Source organism: Pelecanus crispus, chromosome 10 (assembly GCF_030463565.1).
Source record: "Pelecanus crispus isolate bPelCri1 chromosome 10, bPelCri1.pri, whole genome shotgun sequence".
In the NCBI taxonomy this organism is placed as follows: domain Eukaryota; kingdom Metazoa; phylum Chordata; class Aves; order Pelecaniformes; family Pelecanidae; genus Pelecanus; species Pelecanus crispus.
The window spans coordinates 40,685,644-40,709,812 of NC_134652.1; the positions used below are offsets into that span (position 1 = coordinate 40,685,644).

General features: G+C 41.9%; 1 protein-coding gene across 3 annotated transcripts in view; it reads right to left on the minus strand.

Annotated features, from left to right (window-relative positions):
• The window catches only part of PCDH15 (protocadherin related 15), a 400,140-nt gene that overhangs the window by 86,825 nt on the left and 289,146 nt on the right, over positions 1 to 24,169 (minus strand). For all 3 annotated transcript variants that reach the window (XM_075717276.1, XM_075717274.1, XM_075717275.1), the window contains exons 21-22: positions 9,155 to 9,295; positions 6,799 to 6,911 (exon numbers count right to left, since the gene is read on the minus strand). In XM_075717276.1, coding sequence (XP_075573391.1) covers positions 6,799 to 6,911; positions 9,155 to 9,295 — 254 coding nt within the window. The remainder of the gene's footprint in view (positions 1 to 6,798; positions 6,912 to 9,154; positions 9,296 to 24,169) is intronic.

Consider the following 24,169-nt stretch of genomic DNA (forward strand, 5'->3'; position numbering starts at 1 on the left):
AACAGAGGCTTAAAGAAATACAACTCATGAGCAGCCTGATGAAAAACCAACTGCAACTAAGGCAGAAGTTTATACCCTGCCACTTTGGCACATGGTTTCATTTAGGAAGCATCTTGATTCCCTGAATAATGCCATTTTACTTACAGGAAACAAGTTACGACTTCTCAAATTACTTCTCAAAGCAACGTGTCGGAGATAAATAAGTAAACCAGTAAGAAAATAGCTTTGGAAATCTCACTGTTGCCTACAACCCAAAAACGTTCCCTTCCCCTCCAAATCCCTGGTGTATATGGTTTGGGGTTTTTCCCCCATTCTGCTCTTGGTTTAAGCAAAGGACACTCTCAGCTGCTGTCCTCATGTCTGTACAGAACTTACCACTCCTGATTTTTTAAGACATGTACAGATTAACCTGTTCCTCTCCCTGGAATAACTCATTTCTCTTAATACTCTTATTTTTCTCTCACGCGCTCTAAAGCAGGATTACTGAATTAGTAGGATACTCATGATAAGAAAAGCACAGTTGCTTCTACGAGGCCTCAGACGTTCACAACGTTGTGGATGCTGTTCTGTGCCAAAGGGCACCTTTCTGGAGGAGGCACTGAATTAGAGAGATTTCAAACATGAAATACTACCCATACCCTCAGTGCCGCTGTGCAGGATTCCCCATTTCCTATTTCATGATGAGAATAACTGCTTGACTGAACAGCAGTAAAACAGAGAACTGGGAAAAGCCTCTTGGAATAACACTTCCAACTGACTCCTGATATGACTCCATAATTTTGTTTTGTGAAATCCTGTGACACACAGCTATTTGCTTGGATGACATCTGCCTACAGTATTGACGGACTTAATTAAGTGGAAAAAATTACATTGTATCTTCTACTGAGTGAGCGAGAGGTCCACATGTCACAAAATCTCACTTTTTAAGCAGAACACATTTTCACAGTAGAGTGTTGTTGCTAGTAGAGAAATAAAACGCCACACTACATTTACATCAAGTAATAGCCTCAAATTCGCAACTCCACGTATTTCCTCATGAACTGGAACCAAACTTCAGATTACCATATGACTGGACACATCTTTTCAAACAGGTTAGGGACCTATAATGCGGTACTAGCAGAAGCTAAAAGTTTCCAGTATTTTCCTTTTTCGGCTCTGAAATGGCTGAACACCTGTTTAATATGCCCACAGGCAATAATTAGGAAGCAACGACACTGCTTTCGGTTAACATTTCATTTCGTGCTACAGCAGCACATTGCTATTAGCAATGACCTTCTAGTTGCAGAGGATGTGATATTTATTAATTAAAAAAACAAGAAAAAGATCCCAAGTCCCTTTGAACTTTTACTTTTTTTAAAATGAGAACATACTCATGAAGAGGACAGGCTTGTTAAAAAAAAATCTCTTTATATTCATCTGAGGTTCACTTCACATCTGGTCTTCACTGTTCTGTAGCGCTACTAATTATGATCTGTTAATTAAGAAATGAAAGTGCTGCCATTACCTGTTTGGAAGAAATGGAAACTTCTGGATCAATTACTCACTCTGGAGTTCAATCAAGGGGTGATCTGGGTGGAGCTGTCAGGACAAGAGAAATAATAGCTTGGGAAAGGAGCGCTCGAAACAGCTGATCTGATTCTCCCAAGCAAGTGATTTATTGCCAGAGACGCGGCTGTTTGCCAGCACTAAGCAGAATGAGATCAAAGTCAGCATTCAAAACCTTAATAAACCGTGCAAACGGCCACAGCCTGTTTTGGGCAGCAAAACCATCACCTCATCACCTTGCTGTGCCCTGCACCCCCAGGCCCTTGCTCTCCAGGCTGTCTCTTCGGCTGGAGAGAGGTAGTGCAAGTGGTGGCCCGGGCCTTGTCCGTGCACTGCTGACAACCGCCCCATGCGTCAGGTTCGGCGCTTGTGCCTCCCTCTGCTGCCAGCGCTTTGGAGAACCAGCAAAATCCGACTGACCGCCACCCCGCAGGGAGATGTGGCAAGAAGAGCAGCAGCAGCAGAGTCCTTCTCTGGCAGCAGCAGGTCATAGAATCATAGAATCGTTTAGGTTGGAAAAGACCTTTAAGATCATCCAGTCCAACCATTAACCTACACTACCAAGTCCACTCTAAACCAATCAAGGGTAGACTAGACTAAACCATGTCCCGAAAGGACAAGTGGGTCAAGTGGGCTCAGATGTAGCCATCTACAATTAAATGTCTGCTTGTTATAGGCCTTTCATCCTTTTTGATTTTTGACTTTGCGTTTTTGTGGAACAAGCAAACAACACTTGGTTTGGAAAACACTTTATTTAGCAGGCACTGCTGCTGTCAGCTCTCTCAAAGTCATATTTAATATCCATGACAAGGGCAGACAAGGATCCAAGTAGAGAAGGATCCAGATTGCAAAGGCAGTTGAGCTCTGTGGCTTCAGAATGAAGATGCAGGCTAGGAGCGCTGGGCTAGCCTGCGGTACCAGCTGAAGTGCGGTGAAGGCAGTCAGGCTCACATCTAGGGATGCGCTAGGGAGAGATCTGTGGGAGTTGCAGTGTATCGGTGTCCCAAGAAGATGGTGGTGTGCAAGGAGCACTAGGCATGGATCATCTGGCCCTTTATTAACTATGCTAATAGCCTGCAAGAGAAGCACAAGAAGGACATGGACCTGTTGGAGCGGGGCCAGAGGAGGCCACAAAAATGATCCAAGGGCCGGAGCCCCTCTGCTACGAGGCCAGGCTGGGGGAGCTGGGGTTGCTCAGCCGGGAGAGGAGAAGGCTGCGGGGAGACCTGAGTGCGGCCTTGCAGTATTTAAAGGGGGCCTATAGGAAGGATGGGGGCAAGCTTTTAGCAAGGCCTGTTGTGACAGGACAAGGAATAATGGATTGAAACTAAAGAAGAATAGATTTAGACTACACGTAAGAAAGAAATTTGTTACATTGAGGGTGGTGAGGCACTGGAAGGGGTTGCCCAGAGAGGCGGTGGAGGCCCCATCCCTGGGAACATCCCAGGCCAGGTTGGACGGGGCTCTGAGCACCCTGGGCTGGTTAAAGCTGTCCCTGTCACTGCAGGGGTTGGGCTGGGTGGGCTCTAAAGGTCCCTTCCCACCCAAAGCATTCTGTGATTCTATGATAAGCCCCTGGGGTGGCACCTTCACAAGCTGCCGGACCAGACCATGCAGAGCTGCTGGCTGACGCTGCTCTGCTTCTAACAGGGTGTCAGTCCATGGAGTGGGAATGTCCTAAAGCGTGCTGCACCCAGGCCACTCAGATGCTTGGCCTTGACTTGCTAGTTCCCACCACAAGAGTTGAATGGTTGCAGCAGATATCTTTCTGATGTACTTTAGGAGTCATCTATCTCAGTCATTAGGAAGGAACTGTATTTTATCACTCACTTGTCATAAAGCAACTGCTCTGTGTGATATTTTATGGTTCTCGGAGCTCTCAGCTTCCCTTTGCTGTTCAATATGTATAGCGCGGCAACATTTAGAATCTCCAATATAATTTACAATCCAAACAAAGAAGGTGGGGGGAAAAAATAGACTAATGTATTTGCCCCAAATCATGGAACAATAACGCAGAGGGGGAGCCAGTGAATAAAATGCAAATCTCTGACTCTCTACTTGACTGCTGCCTCCTGTGGACGTCACTTTAAGACATGGATAATAATCAATCAAAGCCTCCCTTAGCATGAACAGGACTCCAAGCAGAGACCCTAATGTGCTGGTGTACTTCTGACAGAGCAGAGAGCTGCCAGACCAACAGCTCAAGGCAGAGTTGCACTTTTATCTCCCTATCTGCCTAACGCGGCTATGCCTTTTTGATCACGCCATCTGGTCCCCTCTCTCCTATTTTTTGTATTTATTTCTGATTTGTAATACATGCTGCAACTGCACAGGCAGCTTTATTCTGTAAAACTGTTCAGCTGTGACCTTTTTCTAAATACACAGAAGTGAAGTTTGTAAAACAGCTAGAAAACAATGCTGGAATCATCCAGATTATGATAATTACGCAAGCAAAGATCAATACTAATCCACTCTAAAGCGACTAATTCTCAATCCTTCAGAAATTCTAGCATCCACATCCAACAGTTGATCATTTTGCAAGCAGCACCATTACTCTGTGCTGACATTTACCCTAAAGCTATACTATGTCAACTGAAAAATAAGGTTATGAGAAACCTGCCAGTTTCAGCTTGCATCACTGTCAAGAAACCAAACACAAAGTGCAGTGCAGAGCGTGGCAATCCCTGAAAACCTTAGGAATCAAAACTAGTCCGGCTCCAAAATGTTTGAAAGAGTCTCAGAGCTGAATCAGGAAGTTATGGCATTGTTCTCATTTAATTTCCAACGTTGAAGAAAATGAGTAACTGCCTTTGCTGTCCCCAAATGATTTTAAGAGTTTTTTCACGATGATGCACATCAAAGAATTTACCAAGAATGGAGTAGCGCTATTTCTTTGGAAAGAAAAACTAGGCTATTGAGCTAATCCTGATGTGTTCGCAAGGAGGAGAAGATAGCAAGGGTTATTCAGTTGTCATCTAAGGGTATTAGGGGATATGAACCACTTTCCACTGTAAGCTTTTTTTCATTGTAGTGAAATAAAGTTTCCATCTCCTGGGATAAAACTGGAGCTCAAGGTGGCCTCAGGAAGCGCGAGCTCAGTTCATTTTTCAGAAGGCAATGCAAACTCTGCCTGTGCTCCTGAACCTTAAAGGCTCTTCTCGCAGTCCTGCAAACAAAGACGCTGCGTCGGTTGACATGGGAACTGCAAGATACCTCTTCCACATCGCAGAGGTGGACCACACCGTGCTCCAGGTACTCCTGAGGCTGGACTCGCGCTGGATTTGGCCTGAGCAGTCGAGCACTGTGCCTGCACTGTAGCCTCTCCCAAAACACACTGCTTGGGATCACACTTGTCACAAGATTCAAGGACAAGCTCCTTGAAGATCATTCGGAATAAAGTTATAAAAGAAAAAGGAAACAAAGTGCATTATTAAATATGCCCCTAGCAGTGAAGCATCTCTTTAGCAGCTCCAGCCCCCTGGCTGGCTCCTGAGGCCAGGCAAATTGGCTTTTCTAATTTACCCAAAATGTGGAGTACCTTGGAAAGGTCTCACAGTCTCATATTTTCATGTCCTTCTGTTAAACATAGCTACGCATTTTTTTTTCCTCACAGCTACGCATATAGGACCTGTTCACTTTTTTCTTGAAAATAGTAACACAGAAGCAAAGTCTATTACAGAAAGGCTTTAAATATTATTCAGAAATTGCATGTGCTGACATGGTATCTGTAATTACAGTAACAAAAGGAAGCATTTTTACTTAAAGGACTACTTTTTGCTATGTTTCCTAAACTACACTTCATACATTTTAAGATATTTAATAAAATACAGGAAGCAGCAGGAATAATCTCTCTCAAGAAAAACCCTTCAGCAAAGGATTATCAATTGCACTATCATTAAATGCAAAGTTTATAATTTTGCACTATTCCTTCTGATTTCATATTTGTTTCAAGATTAAATACAAAATTAGAGGAGGACTGGCAGTACTTTGCTACTTTTCACTTCTTTAAGGTATTGCTTCAAAATGCTAATACTGTAATGAGGAAAAATAGAATGCACATCATGAATTTTTGTCCAAACTCCTTAAAATAGCTGAGCAAGTCCTCTCATTAGGGTCTAATGAAGCCAATAATACTACACTCAATTTCCATTTTCTGATTACCTGCAGTACTTTGTTTTGAAAATATATGTACAAACCCCATTATATTCTGATACCGATGCTGTCGCTACACTGGAGTCAAGAGCACGTATTGCAGCAAGGCTGTAACTTCTTCATATGGGGAGGCTGGCTGCATTGATCCTATCACTTCCTATTATTATATTGATGTCAAACTGTTTACAAACACATTCTCTGTAACAAAATTTAACACTAATCAGCCTGTGCACCGCTTTTTTTTTTTATTTTTACTTAATTTTAAGAAAATGGGGTTGATTTTATTAAATTGTCAGAGGCTAAACTTTATCAAATTGTGACTCTGTAGTAATAACTCCTCTCATCTGCACTTCTAATGTCAAAGAGGTCGAGTCTGAATTCTCTCACGTCCCACATGAATGGTGTACAGGATCAAAACACACTCAAACAGACTGGAGGAAACTTAACCTAGAGCCCCGGTGATCCCAGCTACAATTTCAATACACAAAGTTTTTTGTTTACCCACATGACTGACATTTTCAACAGCTTCTTAGAGGATAATTTCAGACAAACCTCTCCTCACTGTCATTGTCACCTACAGCCCAGATCTTTTCAGTTGGAGACAACCTGTTAAGATGGTGAAACTACACCATTACCTGATATGATTAGGGAATGGCTGGCTGCCAAATAACTTGTGGCTAAGAGAAAGAAGCAACTCTACAGTATTTTGCCACTCTCACTTTGTCAAACGGGAGTGCTGCAAAGAAGTCCTGCATGTAATTTCACACAGCTGTGCTGGTGGACTTGAGCGCTGCCTGCTCTCTCCTCAGAGCAGCATCCAATTTATTTCCTAAAGAAGAGTTAACATCAGTAAATATGTTATTAGCTCTAAGTACACAAGGTTTTTGGTGCTTGGTTCAAACCTTATTTTTGCGTCTTATTCCTTCCATGAGCGGAAGCGAACAGCAGAAGGTACAAAAGCTTGAGGTAGATGCAGAGGAAGCACTTCCACACTGACAAGAGAGTATTTTCGTAGCCCACGTATCTCAGACTAGCATTCAAACAGGAACTTATTTCAGCTTAAAAAATGACAGTTGTAATGTGAATGAATAAATGCTTTACCTGTATTCATCCTGTGTAAACCGTGGAATTACTGAAGGCTGCAGTACAGCAATTTCTACGGTAGTGGTGTTGAACTTCACAGGATCCCCATCATCATACGCAATGACCACTAGCTACAAACAATACAGAAAATCACCTCGCTTAGTATAGGCAAGTACATTTTTTGTGTTGACTTGCAACAATACCTCTTGTATTTTCAGGGTCTAACAAGTCAGATGAGATCTTCTTACACTGCAAATCGTACATTGTATAAGAACAAAACATAGAGGAAAAAGGTGACAGCCATCCAGAAGTTGAACCATCTGCTAGAAAATTTACAGGAACACAGTAAACTGGAATTCAAATACAACAGTCTTCTACAAATGCCTCTCCAAAGCACACTGCCAGCTTCAAGTACATTTTCCAGGGGATTCCCTTCACATCTCATCACAGACTGTCCTTACTTAGAACTCCAGAATCAATTTCAACTTCTTTAACAGTATATAGTTCAATTCTACATGTATGCAGCGGAATACTTGTTATTGAAAAACCACCTATAACTCCCAGTAAAACAGAAAAAGTGCTAGGTAAGAATTCTGTGTTGCTGACATTAATATTTAAAACTGAGGTCTGATATAAAAACAAAAAAATTAACATTACTTCCCCTCCAAAAAAAATCCTCTTGGAAAAGAGATCTTTGGTATGCTAAAACATGCACAAGACCAGAAGACCTTCTCCAAAGGTGGCCTGTTATAAGTCTTTTGCTTATCTGATCTTTACTCATGTCCACTAGTTTATTTAATCTGTGCTTGTGGGACAAACAGGCTCCCCTGTTTTCAGCTTTCCTATGAAGGTAAGCTACCTGCTGGCAAAAGGATGAGAGACCAGCCCACTGAAGGTGGAGCAACAGTTTTCCAGCTTCCTCTCTCTCTAAACTCGTCCTTATTTCAGGACATCACTGGATGGAGCAGGTCAGCACTTCATTCTAGCAAAGGGGTTTTAACTCATTTCTGCGAGCCCAAGCTATTCTCAGAATAGGTTGGTGAAGAGACAGCTTAAAACAAAAGGCAGCCTTTTTTTTCAGCCGGTACATTAGGGAACTCACCACTGCAAGACATAATTACAGAAGGTATGAGTATGATAAAAATTGACTGGAAAAATTCACAGAAGATTCAGTGGCAGATACAAGCCAATGGTCTAGATGCAAATACCAACTCAAAGTCTCCACATCACTGGTTTGTGGGGTCTTTTCTGTGCTTCTTCCCTAAGCATCCATATTTTCTGAAAAGTAATGCTCTGCTACATTTACCATTGGTCTTCCCTAATATAGAGGAGTCTTCATATAGAAATGTAGCTCCATGTCCACGTGCACATCACCTGCGCGTCATGTATCACAGCTTCAGAAAACAGCCACACAAAAGAATTAATGAGAAGTAAAAATAAGAAGTGCAACAACAGAAAAGCTACATTCTGGTGATGTTAACCAAGAGATAATTCTCTTCTCCTTGGAGTTTTACTACGTTAGTTAAAAACTGAAAAGAACTCAAATTAGCACTGTCACAAGTTCCTAAAACAAGGACAGCATTTCAACGCTACCCGAGCTCACAGCAGCACCTGATGGGATAGTCAGAAGTGGAAAACAGTGGACAGCTTTATGCCTTATAATGAAAATGTATGCAAATAAACCTCTCTTTAATCCTCGTTTCAAAAATAAATAACTGAAAGAAGAAACAAAACCTACCTTAATGGCCATACAGAAGGTGGGCAGTTTCCAAGTAGGGAAATTACTTATAAATCCCCACATATGATACTTTTTTTTTTTTTGCTTACTGACATACTTTAATTTTCATTTTTAACTACCCCCTCCACTCATGCATTTAAGAGAGGAGGTCTGTCTCAATGATTTTGATTAACATCATAACTACTCCGCGCTAACTACACTTGAGACTCTTCAGGAACAATAACACCACAATACTAACTTAAGTCTCCTTAAAGCAAATGCGAACAGAAGTCCCAAACTATTGAACTGTGCAGTAACTTTCTTTGCCATTCTTACAAGTTCTCACAAAATTGTTATGCTGGCAGCCCTGTTGAAAACATAGGTCAGCAAGGTAGCTTTCAAAAACTGAGGCTTCCTTCAGCTGCCTCCCTGTTTCCTCTGCCCTCCCAAAAGTAGCAATCACATCCATTCAAGACGTTTCTGAAATTCAAAAAGGCATGAAACATGTGCCAGGAAGAAATTAAGGAAGAAACAAACAAAATAAAAATTTCACATCTTCTAAGCAATATAAAGCAACGCAGAGAAACACGAAGGTAAAAGAATTCCATCAAACGCAGGCATCATTTCCTGACAATATACAGCTATACGTGTTCATACCTTAAACACTGTACTTGGCTCTTCATTTAGGTTTACTCGGGTTACTACACGTCCTGAGTTTTCATCCACGTCAAAAATGCTGGCACTGTAAGGAAACTGGACAACATCTACTTTGTATCGGACTCGACTTGCTGGTGTGCCCTGTAAGGCAAAAACAAAGCAACTTGCATATTTTTCTGTTTTTACACATCTAGTGAAGCTAGTCAAAGATTAAAATGCAACGTTGGTAAACAGACCATCACAAACAAAACTTGCAGTTTGCCTTCCTCAGAACTGGGTTTGTTACTAAGCATCTTCCCTGCCTCCCCGCAAAGTATCTTACAGTCACATCTGAGAGGTCCAGTGCAAAAAATGATCAGAGATTTGGAAAGAAGAGAGCTGAAAAAACATCTGCTTACTTAAATACAGACAGAAGCAGTGGTCTGTTTTATAACTACTGAAATTTTTAAATAACAGAAGATGGGCAGAGCTTAAGGTTGGTCAATATACCTTTCAAAAATATTTTAACATATTATAAAAACTCCTCTGAGGTTCAAGAAACTTCTGAAGACTCTAAAAACCCCAACACTTATTCAGCTTGCCCTGAAAGTTACAGTGGCTTGTTGCTGAAGATGGGAAGATGTGTGTCATATTACTTCCTGAAAAGTCAAGACCATAGCTCTGCATACAGGACAGTCCAGCCTACGTGACATTCAGACGCTTCTCTCTTAGAGGAAACGAAATGAAAACAGCACCGGGTTGCCTGGCCAAACCCACCATGCAGCCTAAAGGGACTTTTTTACATACAAATCGAACAGCAGCATCTGAAGGTTTTAGTTTTCACCTAAGCCAAGGGATGATGAACTAATACATTTCAAAATCTTCAACTCTAAGTAGTAAAACACAGAGACTACAGGGCCTGCGGCGCTTCCAAACATACTCCAACACATGCTCTTTCCATGGCTGAACTGTACAGGTCTAGCAATTTTGGCACAAGCATCTCAAAGCTCACATCCACGCCTTCCACACTGAAGAGGTGAGCCTGCCCCACTCTGCAGGGCTGAGACGGTCACGAGTGTTTGTGTGAAGTGACCGGACACCTATGGCCCTCCCCACCGGTAGGAGAGGGCTTCTGCCTCTCAGCGGGAGCCTGAGCATCACCAGCAACATTTACTATTAGATACCAGAGCTGGCTCTAAGCATGACGTCAGGAAGCGAAAAGGAGAATGCGCTTGTCCTGCCAGTGGTAACAGAAAACGCAGTTTTGCAAACGGATTTTAGAGTAGCCCCGTAACAAACCCTCCCCGCTGTTCAAACCCTGTTTCAATGACAAGGCACAAGCACAGACAGCCCATGCAGGTGTCACAAGTTGTCTGCAGGCATATGCACCTAAAAATACCAAAATAAAAGAGGCATCAGAAGAGGCATTGCCAGGGCACATAACAGATGATTTTTTCAGATCAGTAACTCAGCATTTTGTAATAGAAAGCTATTTACCCGATTTAACTGTTTTAACACTAACTGCCTAAATAAATAACATTTATTGTGAAGAATGAAGTTTCTTAAAGTGCCATTATATTCCAGTGATCCCATTCCAGCAGTCACCCTCCATGGACCTTCAGAGGACGTGGAGTAACGCCATGCCTGTAAGCACAGCCTAAGAGGCAGCTGCTCCCACATCGGAGAGACGGGAGGGCTCTGGCAGCTTGCGCTGACCCGTGCGATTTATCAAGTCCCAAAACCCAAAACTGGGTGGCAATGCTTGTCCCTGGGATGTCCACAGTCCCACCGCTCCCTGATAGCACCCCAGGTTCTGCTGCAACAGCCGCTTTCCCACATGTGCCCGGAGGAGCTGCTCCGGTAGCGGCGGGATGGTTCCGGGTACCCATCTAATGTAAAAGCAGCAGACGCTTCTGGCAGGCATCACCCGACCTCTTTTGGGATGAGACGAATTGTACCATCGACTGTTTACAGGGGATGTCTGGGAGACGTTCAATTTTAACAGGTGACGTCCATTCTCAGCGAGCGCCCCTTCACTACTATTGGTAGTAATCCACTGTTTTCCAAGATTACAAGGTGACGTGGCAGCAGGTTACTCAAGCAGAGAAGCCAGTATGAATATAAACTATGTGCTAAAGAGCTGTAAGAATAAGGGGCGTCAAAGAAGGGTTCAAAGCAAAGAAAGGGTTTTTTTGCACACTGATGTGAAATGTCCCAAGTGTCTACATGTCCAGGGAACACAGACTTCAGTCTGCTGAAAAGTAGTTTTAGACACTTGGGACATTTCACAAAATTCAAACTAGGTTATTTGCTAAATATATTTAGGAGTAGATTCAGAGCAGCACTTAGAAACTCAGGTCCTATCACCGGTATGATTTCAGTTTCTTAATGCTGCAGAGTCTGGACCTCAGATTCGGTTTTGACCTTTACATCGTATTTAAACAGACAAAATATCAGAGCCCACAGTTTCGTTAATAGCGAATTGGTAATTTTCATCTGTATTCAATAATGTGGTATACAGCAGCTTTGTTGTTATTGAGAACATATTCAATGTGCCATGTCAGCTACTAACAACAAGGAAACAGGAAATTTACATTTGTAAACACCAATCGAAACAGCTACAAAAGGGGTTTAAGCTCACTCAATCACACCAACATTTTGTTGATACAACAAAAGTGCACTGAAATGCTCAGCCAAGACACCTAGTCTGAACAAAACGCTTTACTGGAATTGATTTAAACACGGGTATTTTACATCATGCTAATGCATGCTACGGTGCTGTGTAACATGGTGTCAGATTGTGCCACATTACATTCTGATGAGTAGTAGGACTACTAATAATGAATAAACTACTGGTAATGAATAAACCATACTTCAATGTGAGAAAAGTGACCCTTCAGTGAAGAATATTTATGTGAATTAAAAATTATAGGTAGCTGGTAAGAACTTAATTGGTGCTATCAATTTTACAGCTGCTAAAAGAATACTTAAGTCTAACACTAAGAGAGTAAGACAGAGGACAAGGCAGGCAGGCCACCTCAGCCCTCCTCCCCATAAAACCCTGTGCATATAACACCTCGCACATCAAGGGAAGTGAGACAAGGCTGGATGCAACCGAGACACGCACAGCGTTTCCGGGGAGACTTGCATCGCCGCTCCTCTGGATGATTTTAGCTGCAGCAGCGATGAGGCCATTGCCTCTTCGAGCCCTCCAAGGAAATCCAGCCCAGGAAGGGTTTATTAGCCTGTACACCGCTCCTCTGGTGTACACAGTGCCTCTGGCAAGCCAGCGCCTTTAACAATTCAGAACTGGGTCTGCCAGATGTGTTTTGGTGTTTAGTGAAGTAATATATGAAAGAACCATGTCAACAGTTAAAAGTACTTTATGGGACCACGCACACTAAAGAGTGCAAATCCTTGAAAACCTGAGAGATTTCAGAGATCGTAGCATAACATAGGTGATTATACAACCTCCCCCTAGCATTCTCCGATTCAGTCATTTTTCTTCAATGTTATAATTAAGAGGAAATTACCTGCTGAAATCCACTCCATTTGGTTTCAGAGTAATGGTCCTCACATTCGCTTGGAAGACTAAAAGCTATCATCATCATCATCATCATTAAACCTGCACACACTAGTAATTTGTTATTAAATAAACAAAAACCTCATCAGGTTATTGTTCCTGATATAACTATCAAGTACGCTTTTCTCCTGTCATTTCTGAAAATAACAAAACAGGGATTTATTTTTTATTTACTACATTTTGGCACCAATGTAATTAGAAAAATCTCCAGAGAGACTTCCCAGGGAAATCTATTTAGAAGCAGGTTTTAATTATCTCAAATATTAATCATCTTTCGCCTCTGTTCTAAACTAATTTAGATGCATCCCTATGTCTACAGCAAAACTCAAATACAGCTGATAATATTCTCAAATAAACCAGAGAGCAAGGATTGTTGTTGGCAGGAACCACGTTCATTCTCTCAAACCAAAGTTTTCCTGAGAGTTCAAGACTAATATGGAACTTAGATCTAAAGCTCATCCAGCTGCAATTATTTCTTTTATTGCTGCGCAATTCCTTAAGTTTCCATTTGCTCTGGGGAAGCGACATTCATTTGTGACACAGCTGACAGGTAGGGAAGCGTCCCCAGCATTTCCGTAGATGATCAGGCTGCACACGGAGGCCCTGGGCAGAGAGGCCGTGGAGGGTGCACATGTGCACTGTTGAGATAACTCTCAACAGGCATAGACAGGTTGCAGAGAAATTGTAATGCAATAAAGCCAGGCAAAATGGTGAGAAGGGTAAAACAACAACAACTTCTGTATGCTTTCACGGATAGTTCTGCAAGCAATTCGAAAGGAAGCTAGGAATCATCACTTCCACTATCCAAATGGGTAACAGACATACAAAACCAGAATGATCTGGCCCAGAAAAGAGCAGGAAAAAATGCATTTCACTTTTATTTGCAGTCTACTTGTGAAATCCCAGATGGGCATCTGGTAAACGACCTGGATTTTACCCCTAAGTACTAGTATGGCATAGTGGCATAATGAATACAGACTTATTTACCAAGCCTCTTTTACTCAATGCCACTTCCTGACTGAAATCGGAAAACTTCTGAGGGTATTATAGATAAAATGTGAAACCAGTGAGGACTTTACTAAATTATCTCCATCTGTAGATTTCAATGCAAATCTGAATGAGTTGCACCGTGAAGAGTTCACGAAGGCAAACTTTGTAAAGTTAATTCTATGGGGAAAATTGGGAAGTGATGCTAAAACCAAAATTTACAGGTGGCTACACATGTTCTTTGTAACACGCTCAAAGTAAAGTAACCATTAAAGATGGGGCAGACTGCAGAGTAGGCGAATGATTTTGGTGGGTCTTATACAAGCTACGGATTGTGAACGGTGCCCTTATGTATATTCACCCTAAATTCATTGACATGAACTCTAAAATTTGAAGGATTTTGTTCTTTAGTGTCGTGGTTTAGCCCCAGCCAGCAAGTAAGCACCACGCAGCCGCTCGCTCACTCCCCCTACCCCGATGGGATGGGGGAGAGAATCGGAGGAGTAAGAGTGAGAAACACTCCTGGCATGAGAGAAGAACAGTTTAATAATATAAAATAAATTTTGAAATAAAATAAAGTAAAATAATAATAACAACAATATAATAATAATAGTAATAATGATATACAAAGCAAGTGATGCACAATGCAATTGCTCACCACCCGACGACCGATACCCAGACAGTTCCTGAGCAGCGATCGCTGCTCCCCGGCCAACGCCCCCCAGTTTCTATACTGAGCATGATGCCATATGGTATGGAATAGCCCTTGGGGCAGTTGGGATCGACTATTCTGGCTGTGCCCCCTCCCAGTTTCTTGTGCACCTGGCAGAGCATGGGAAGCTGAAAAGTCCTTGACTGGCATAAGCAGTACTGAGCAACAACTAAACCATCAGCGTGTTATCAGCATTCTTCTCCTACTAAATCCAAACCACAGCACTGTGCCTGCTACTAGGATGAAAATTAACTCTATCCCAGCCGAAACCAGGACATTTAGTATGTAATTTAACAAGAGGGACCGAAATCCTGAATTACTAAATCTGGATATTCTGAATAATTAACTGTAACAAGCTGAACACAAAAAGAACACGAACTTTTCAAGCTACAAGATAAAATTACTTTAAGAACTCATTGAATTTGCAGCATGTTTCCCATATACAAATCTCCAGCAGACACTATGAAATCTGACAGTAATAGTTTTCAAAGATTAAGCCCTGGACTGCCTGAAAATGCTTTTATTTCCAATTAAATATCTGTGAAATCTCTAATTAAATATCTGCTAGCATCTCACTTTTAGCACGTGCCTGTAGAACAATAAGGACAATTACTCTCAATTTGACAAAAGGGCTCCATTGAACAAAAACCTTACAAGGTGTTATGAGATTGGATAAACCATTAAATTGGATGTTCTGGAGCTCTGGAAGCTGGCTGCTCATTAAAATTAGTGTTCTGCATCTGTTTCTATTGACATTTCAAATCAACAAAATCAGAATATGCAGGGGAATTGCCCACGGAAGAAATATTCCAGCTTTTACCATGAAAAAACATACAAAATAGGCATATACAGGGAAAGCAAACACCTCGAGTTACAGCAATCCTGGGAATATTCACCTTGTGATAAACAAAGTATCTATGAAATAGCTCACGTTGCTCTCCTTTCAAAATATTTGGAGGGTTAAGAGCTTTGAGAACACAGCCATAATCACCTGGCATCTTTCATCACCACGCCACTTCAATAAAGCGTAAACTGTTCACAATGAAAAAAACTCTTCTGCTCTCCGAGGATGATCTCAGGTGTCCTTGGCTAAGCTAGGTATGCGTACAGCCATCTGTACAGACCTGCTGATCATCACAGGCAGCCCCTTTGCCAAGCAAAAAAGCAACACCATTCCAGTCCCTCCACATGCAATTGCCCCATTTAAAATACAGATCTGTAAACTTTGGTACATAACACAGAATGAACCAGGCGGCTTTAAAGCTCTTTCTCATCACCAAAACCTTCCCAGCCTTGGGACTGATGAAGTTTGACCTCTAAAGTTTCAAAGCAAACCATTGCTCTGCTGTGCGCTTGGCTTGATGATTCCACAGAGCCGCAAGGGTCCTTTTGCCTTCCTTTCTCTTGCTCCCGAAGTGACTGTCCCTGCCGTTTTAATTCAGACTATACATTAGCTTGTGTAGGAACCAACAATACCGTGCCTTTTTTTTTTGTGGCCACGTACAATATGCGTTAGCATTTCTTTTTAGTTGAAGGTAAACGAAAACCCAAGACAGAGAATGGAAAAGCAACAAGGGGGAGGCAGTTTAAAAGCAACTTCAGCCGAGTGCAGAAGCAGTGACTCCCCTGGATGGCCCAAGCGGTGTCCAGACACTGGTTCCAAGTGTGTTCACTTGCCGCTCCTGAAGCATTTTAAGAAGCTCTGCTTTTGGGCAGGCCACATGTCATTCTTTGAGAGCTAAGCTCTCACACTGAGCACTGAGAGAGAACATATTAGAAACAGTCCTGAGGACACTCAGGACACTCTCAGCATCTGATCGACGTCGAATTGAGGGATTTATGCACCTGTACCAACCCTGATACAGGCTTCAGATTTCTTCACTACAAAGGATCATCTGTTTGCCCAAAGAATAGATGGCAATAGATGCTGGCTGGGGATACTAAAGACTGTGCTAATAAAATTCAGAAGTGTCGGAGAGAGTCAGACACTGACTTCATGCAGGCTTTGGGGACTCCAGGTTTCCCTCCTGTAAAGACTTGAAAATATCTCTGAGAGAAACCAAAGCTGCGTACATTTGCGTTAACTAAAGCAAAGCAGCACTTACAAATAGATGTTCTTCTATAGGATACTATCACATCTACCTTAGTTGCTAGAAGCACTTCTTTGGCACCTTGTCGTGGTTTTACCCCCGCCAGCAGCTCAGCACCACGCAGCCGCTCGCTCACTGGCCCTGCCCCGATGGGATGGGGGAGAGAATCGGAGGAGTAAGAGTGAGAAACACTCCTGGGGTGAGATAAGAACAGTTTAATAATGGAAATAAAGTAAAAGAGTAATGATAATAATAACAATATAATAACAATAATACTAATATACAAAGCAAGTGATGCACAATGCAATTGCTCACCACGCACTGACCGATACCCAGACAGTTCCCGAGCAGCGATCGCTGCTCCCCGGCCAACCCCACCCACTTATATACTGAGCGTGACGTCATATGGTATGGAATAGCTCTTTGGCCAGTTTGGATCAACTATTCTGGCTGTGCCCCCTCCCAGCTTCTTGTGCACCTGGCAGAGCATGGGAAGCTGAAAAGTCCTTGACTGGCATAAGCAGCACTGAGCAACAACTAAACCATCAGCGTGTTATCAGCATTCTTCTCCTACTAAATCCAAAACACAGCACTATGCCTGCTACTAGGATGAAAATTAACTCTATCCCAGCCAAAACCAGGACACACCTCCAGCAGAGATGCAGCGTTTCTGTGGCTTCCCAGCCACACAAAACCCTTGCAAAGTTACGCACCTCACACAGGATACCTGCTTGCACCTTTCACCATTTTTGACTTTGCCTTTTGGTCAGATCACTGTCTTCAACACAAAAGAGTCGGTGGGGACACGAAACTCACATAGGGTCAGTGGAGTTCTTCCAGGAAACAAAGCAAGGAGTTTAATTGTGGAAAAAAATGGGGTTTCTCACTTAGTTTTATCATATTTCTCTCTGGGATTTCACAGACACCCATTTACACCGTGCATACATCAAGTCAAACCTATTTGGGACTCACTGGAGCAACTTTGGCAACACAAATACAGCAAAGCCTGTTTGAGTGACTCTGCACACCTGGTGCTTAGGAAGTCCGAGCACGTTTCGGAGGCACAGCTTCACTGTGCAGGGCTCCAGACTTGCCCTGAACGTGACGCTTGACCATGATGTCCAACAGCCTAAACTAATGCACTCCGGGATACTGAGAAACCCCAGATAAACAGACAAAGTCCTTAAGCTCCAGCTGGACGACACTTCTGGAAAGAAAACTCAAGATGATATGTGAGGGAAACCCTTGACACGCAATTGTCTCTGCTGCTTCCCACTTACAGCACAGCGTCATCCCCCTTTTAGCTCAGTTTGCACACTGGCTGTGATGCCTCACCCATCTGTTTCTTCGCAATTACCCCCACTGTCCTGGTTTCGGTTGGGATAGAGTTAATTTTCTTCCTAGTAGCAGGCACAGTGCTGTGGTTTGGATTTAGTAGGAGAAGAATGTTGGTAACACCCTTACGTTTTTAGTTGTTGTTCAGTACTGCTTATGCCAGTCAAGGACTTTTCAGCTTCCCATGCTCTGCCAGGGGCACAAGAAGCTGGGAGGGGGCACAGCCAGAAGAGTTGATCCAAACTGCCCAAAGGGCCATTCCATACCATACGGCGTCATGGGCAGTATAGAAACTGGGGGGGGGTTGGCCGGGGAGCAGCGATTGCTGCTCAGGGACTGGCTGGGCATCGGTCGGCGGGTGGTGAGCAATTACATTGTGCATCGCTTGCTTTGTATATTGTTATTATTATTATATTGTTATTATTATCATTACTCTTTTACTTTATTTCAATTATTAAACTGTTCTTATCTCAACCCAGGAGTGTTTCTCACTCTTATTCCTCCGATTCTCTCCCCCATCCCACCGGGGCAGGGGGAGTGAGCAAGCAGCTGTGTGGTGCTTAGTCGCTGGCTGGGGCTAAACCACGACACCCACGCAAACAGTGCAGCTTTTCTCCACTGGTCTAAAAGCTACTTCCCTCACTTCTGTCAGATCTCTACACAACAAAATATTTTGAATACATGAGTACTTACACCTTAAAGGGATTATTCGAAATGCTAAACAGAAAGTGGGCTCAACTCTCTCAACAATTTCAAATGCAGTGTTTGTAAAATTGAAGATTTTGATTTTACTAAGGTATACCAGTTATTTAGAAATAATTGAAGCTGTACTCAAGCTCTTCCTTGGCAGCCATATAACCATGGCTGTAGTCTATTACCATAATTCCCTCTGGCTCCCCTGGTCTGTTTTTGTTGCTTTCTGCTTAGTATTTTCTTACCCTTTACACGTAGTGTGCCTGGAATTAGATGTAAGCTCTTCTGGGAAAGACAGGGTGAGCAACTATAGGATGTACTAAGTAATTTGAAAAGTCAGATACCATGTAACTATTTGAAAACTGTAAAAAAAATACACTGTGGATTGTTCCAATAAACCAAAGGACAATATGTTGATTTACGATATTATGATATGAAACACATGCAAATCAAAATGTACCAGATTTCAATTACCAGAACGGTATTTCAAATTAGAGTGTTTTTAACAAATGTAAAAGTAACTTCTGAAACACAATTTCTATTCTCAGTCACTGCAAAAAAGTGAATTCAAACTGGAAAAGAAAGGAAAGGAGAAACTGGTAAGAACTTAAGCTGACATTTGCTCAAGACAGCCCTTCAAATCCTGCTCTGGCCTTTAGTGAAAAGCACTGGTTTCTATGTTTTAATTGACATTTCACTAAAGACCTGAAGGAATAACTATTAGAGATCTCTTATGCCTTCAGGCCAAGATTTTTTTGACCACTTTGAAATCCACAGGTCAAAATAAAAACATAATGAAATACCTACTTGGCAGCATTTGAATCTAGCATAGATAATTTTTGTTTTGAATTAGTAACTGTTAATAGTAACCAGAAATCCATGGATTTTTGCAACCAAACCAATCCTATTATTAACGGTTGCATTCTAATGATGGCTAAACATTTTAGACATCAGGTTTGTATAGTTCAATTAAGAAAATGATGTATCTTCATCCTGACTCAGCCATTCATTCACTCACACGTACACATTCATACATGTAAGACACACTGAGTTGCAAATAATTTAGTGCATGGAGATTTGACGGGGGGAGTTTTTTTTGAAGAAAACGAACAAGATAACCTTTAATGTACATCTCCAACACATTAAGCAAACGGTACTTCATTTAAGAGTAAAAGCTCACTCTTACTCCTTGTGACTGTTTCTGGAAGCGTATCGTAGCCACTCATGGCACTTCCATATCTATAAGCTGTAAGTCTCTAAATCACTTGGGAAATACGCTGCTACTGTAAACCAGAAAACTCTATGCTACAAGCCTCTTCCAACCTCTCATCCTTCACCTACGTTACTTTTTGTACCCATGCCACCCTCACTGACCATTTAATGCCTGCATTTATATTTATGACTTGTCCTTTAGAAGTCAAAAGCCACAGACAAATGATCTTTTCTCAGGAATGTCACTGAATGAGCACTTCCACAGTCAAAAAGTTACACTGTAGGTAAAATACCTGCATCCTTTCCTACAGATGATGATTTATTAAGGTTGACTTCAGCGGTATAGAATTTTTTTCTACCACTTACATGCCCGTCACTGCTGCTGTCACCTTTGGTGTTGAGGGACTGGGAGGAACAAGAGGGCAGCACCACAACAGCCCCAGTCCAGCAGCTCAAAGGAGGAACGGGCTGAGGATGGTGCCTATGGGGTGAAATGGAGAGCCAAACTCCACTGACACCATTCAACACCTCCTTCCTACCCCAAACCCGCTCTTCTGCTGTTGGAAAATTCAAATATGCCTTGTGTGCAGAGAAATCACATGCAGCTGCTGAGCATTTCAATTTGGATTCTCATACCATCCATATTAATTTGACAGTGCAGAGCAAAGTTGGGATTTGCTGAAGACAGTGGGCAGCCTCTGAAGAGCTGATTAGATCTGAAAAGCTTTTACTGCAGATGATGAAAAAAATTCAGCTTGATTTTTATTCTGGGCTGAGTTTAATGTTGACAGGGGAATAGTGTACATTACTTGTAAAATGACAACAGAAAAATTGAGGCATGTATACTTCAAATTAGTTAGGCTCTTATTGGACCTGCCCTAATAATTACGCATATTTTAAAGCCACAATTATTTTCTTAATAGATACAGATTTCTTTTCCTAAACCGATGAAAGAGATATATTAGTACCGTGCAAATAAGATTCCACCAGGTTAAAAAACCCAAAGCAAACAACTGAAATATTGATGATAATAACCAAGACTATTCTCTCCCTTAAGGCAAGTTTAGAGGAAGGTACTCTTGCTGAACAGAGAAAAGGTTGGGTGTTTTTTAAAACAATTTCTGGTGAATTCAGATCAAATACTTTGTGACACCACTTAATGTCAAAGCCAGCTCCAAACAAATACAGATTTGCCAGCAGCACAAAACATCTAAACAGGCTGGCTCAGCCAGAAAAAGAAACAAAGCCATTTATGCCTGATAGCTTCCCCTATCTTCTTTTTTTATTTTAAAAGGAAAAACTATCAGCCATTAGTTTGAAATAAAATACCAACTTCCAACAACTATTTTAAAAGCTTTCCTCCATAGTTGGCTAACTTTTATGGCTATTGTGTTCATTAAATGCCTAAGGGTAGCTTTATTTTTAAGTCTTCATAAAAATCAAAGAAAGGCAACCATTGATTTTGAAGACCATTGTCTTAACATTACTGTCATACGCATTTACGCCTGTTATATGGTAATAAACAGGATCCTGCATTCAGTGATGTGGATCTCTCTCTCATGCATGTGCATCGATTTCTCCACAGAAGAAGCAGTGATCCCCATGTCTTTCAAATATAAAACACCCAAAACCACATAAAGAAATCCATATAAAGACGTGCAAAAATCACAAGAAAGGAATCTGGGAGACATAAGCCCTTTAGGTTTTTATTCTGCCATTCTCCTGCCACCTAGAGTTGGCCATTATTACCCACTGTACAAAACAGCTCGCAAGCTAATCCATGTCCAGTTGCTACATTTATCTGTTCAAGTGATAGTGACAGAAATGTTAGAAAAGGAGAGGAGAGTTCAGACGGGTTTAGCTTTTTTTAAATGAAAAAGTGAAATAACTTTGCATTAGAAAATGCAGATTTCACAGGACTAAGAATTGTTATAAAGACACGTTAATCAGTTTCTGAACTATTTTGTTTCCTCCAGTATCTCAGTGATATCTGAGACACATTAAACCCAGGCATTATAAAATAGAGCTCATATCAAAATGGGCAAATACTTTCTCGAGACTAAAATATCTTGTTGTAGGGCAGCAGATACTATTAAATGAAAGCTGCACAAAAACCAACTTAAAAAGTTATTCCTTAGCACCAATAAATAATTTTTTTTCTGTCCTCACTAATCCATTAATGTTGAAATTTCTACAGAATAGAAATTAATCTTCTCACCCAGTTTCACTGATCCTTAACATCCTTTTCTGCAGACTTTTCTCAAAGGTCAGTATGATAAACCTGCTAGGAGCAAATATGTACTGGTGCAAGGGGCAGAGACAGGTCCATAGGACTCTGTGACTAATGAACTTAGATTAATATTTTAGATTTCTACTGTGACAATCAAAAAATCGCACAGTTTCAACGGTCAGGCACAGCCAGTTTTCCCAACTCTCCACTGGCAGATCGCTCTGAAGCGACTCCACTTGCGATATGGGCAGAGTGTTTCCTTTTGAATTATTTGCTGTTAACTGCTGAGGATGAGAGCTCTTGAACGGAAATGGTGTTTCCTACCGCCCAGGTTCCCAAGTCATTCCTAGGCAGAGCAACTGAGAATCTTCTCCAGCTAAGCAGCAACTGTTGAACTCCCTGAAATGCTGAATGCAATTCAGACCCATTTATGTGAAAGCAAGGTTTACTAATTTGGTGGTAGTACTCCAGTAGTACAGTGTTTTATTCAGGAAGAAATGCTAGCAGAATGAGCTAACACCTTCGTGCAATATATAGTGTAAACAAACTCTTGCAGGCCACCCAGAAACTTGGCCCACTTTGATCTCAATTTCCACTCCGTAATCACCACGTTATTGTGCCCAACATATGGAAGACTAAGACATTCATGAAACGTGACAGTAAAAGTCATTCACAGAGTAGAATCAAATAGTCTTAAATCAATTTCAAAATTGTTTTCCAGCAAACAAGTAAGAGTTCTGAGCAATCAAGCCTACCTTCTCCTGCAAATCACTGTTTTAAACAGTGACTAAGACGATGGTGGAAACCTAGGCCTGGTGTGCCCCAGGGAACAGTGAAGGAGGTCAGACAAAAGCACCAGACTTCCACAGAGCAAAAAGGCAGTGGGAGCAAGAGCGTAGATAGGCCAGAAAAATATGAACGCTTATGAAGCCCTCTGAAGGGCTACAGCAGGGAGTTACATATTTTAGACTTCTACAGTGCTGCTTAAGATACACCCCCTTGCTTAGGCATAACGGTTCAGGTCCAGAAAAGGACCCGGTGATGTGGGTACAACCCTGGTTAATGCTCCATGTCCCTGATCTTCACAGGTGCTGCAGCTCATTACCTTTATAGCAACTTCCTGGCTTGGAAGACTTCCACACACCTGCAGATATGCCTGAAGCTTGTCAGGAACTCCAGCCAGCAGCTCTTTCTTGGTAGTTAAGGTATTTTACATGGAAAGAGCGCTAAAGGTTGGAATCCTTCAGTCAGTGGAGGGAAGGCAGCCTAGGCCTCTAACATCCCATGGAAAGGCTTTTCCTAGCAAGATTAACAAAGCGAGATACAAAGAGAGGAGAGCAGGCACTACCACTACATCATCTTTCTCCTGCTGCGTGCTAAAAGCTATGAGTACACCCACATGTGTCTTTGAAGGAGAGTGTAGGAGCCTGCCGTGAACAGAAGGGTCCTAGGTTATGCATTTTTTAAAGCATCTCTAAAGCAAGACACTGGAAATTCCCACTTGCCTCTGCTGATCAGTCTAACGCATATATGTGCTCACTATTCTGGTTTTAATTAAGCAGATTTGTGATTAACGTGTTGTCTGGTTGGGACTCTATTCTAATGTGCCCGTGTTCTACGGAAGGAGCTTAACACACGCCTCGGGCTCCATTCTGCAAGCAGAGCACTCAAAATCAGGCACCAACGTCTCCCTTCAAATTGTCCAAGACTAGCCATTAAGGCACACCTCTCTCCATTTCTTTTTTTTGCTGCTCAAATAATGCCTGTGTCAGTCGGCTCCCTCTCTTAAATACTCTGCAGCACTATTAACTGACAATTACTGCTATTCACCACCTACATGATGATACTACTTACTGCCTGTCATATACTTTAAACAAACAATAGTCCAGATCTTCAGCTGTTATACACTACCTTAAATGCCTCCAAGTTCAGTAATACCCCGCTGATATGTATCACCAGCAGGGAATGTACTGACCCTTGTGTGTTAGGACTTTTTACAAGGGGACGGCAGGACTGTCCTTACAGAAACATTGCTTTAGCATTTCTGTCCTTTGGTGGTAAATAAATTACTATGTAGCATATTTAGCTAAGCTACAGCTGATTTGTGTCAAAGCACTGCCATCAGCTTTTAATGTGCACGGCACATTCTCTCTGAACTCTTCTCCCTGAGGATTATTCTCCTTAATATGCCAAA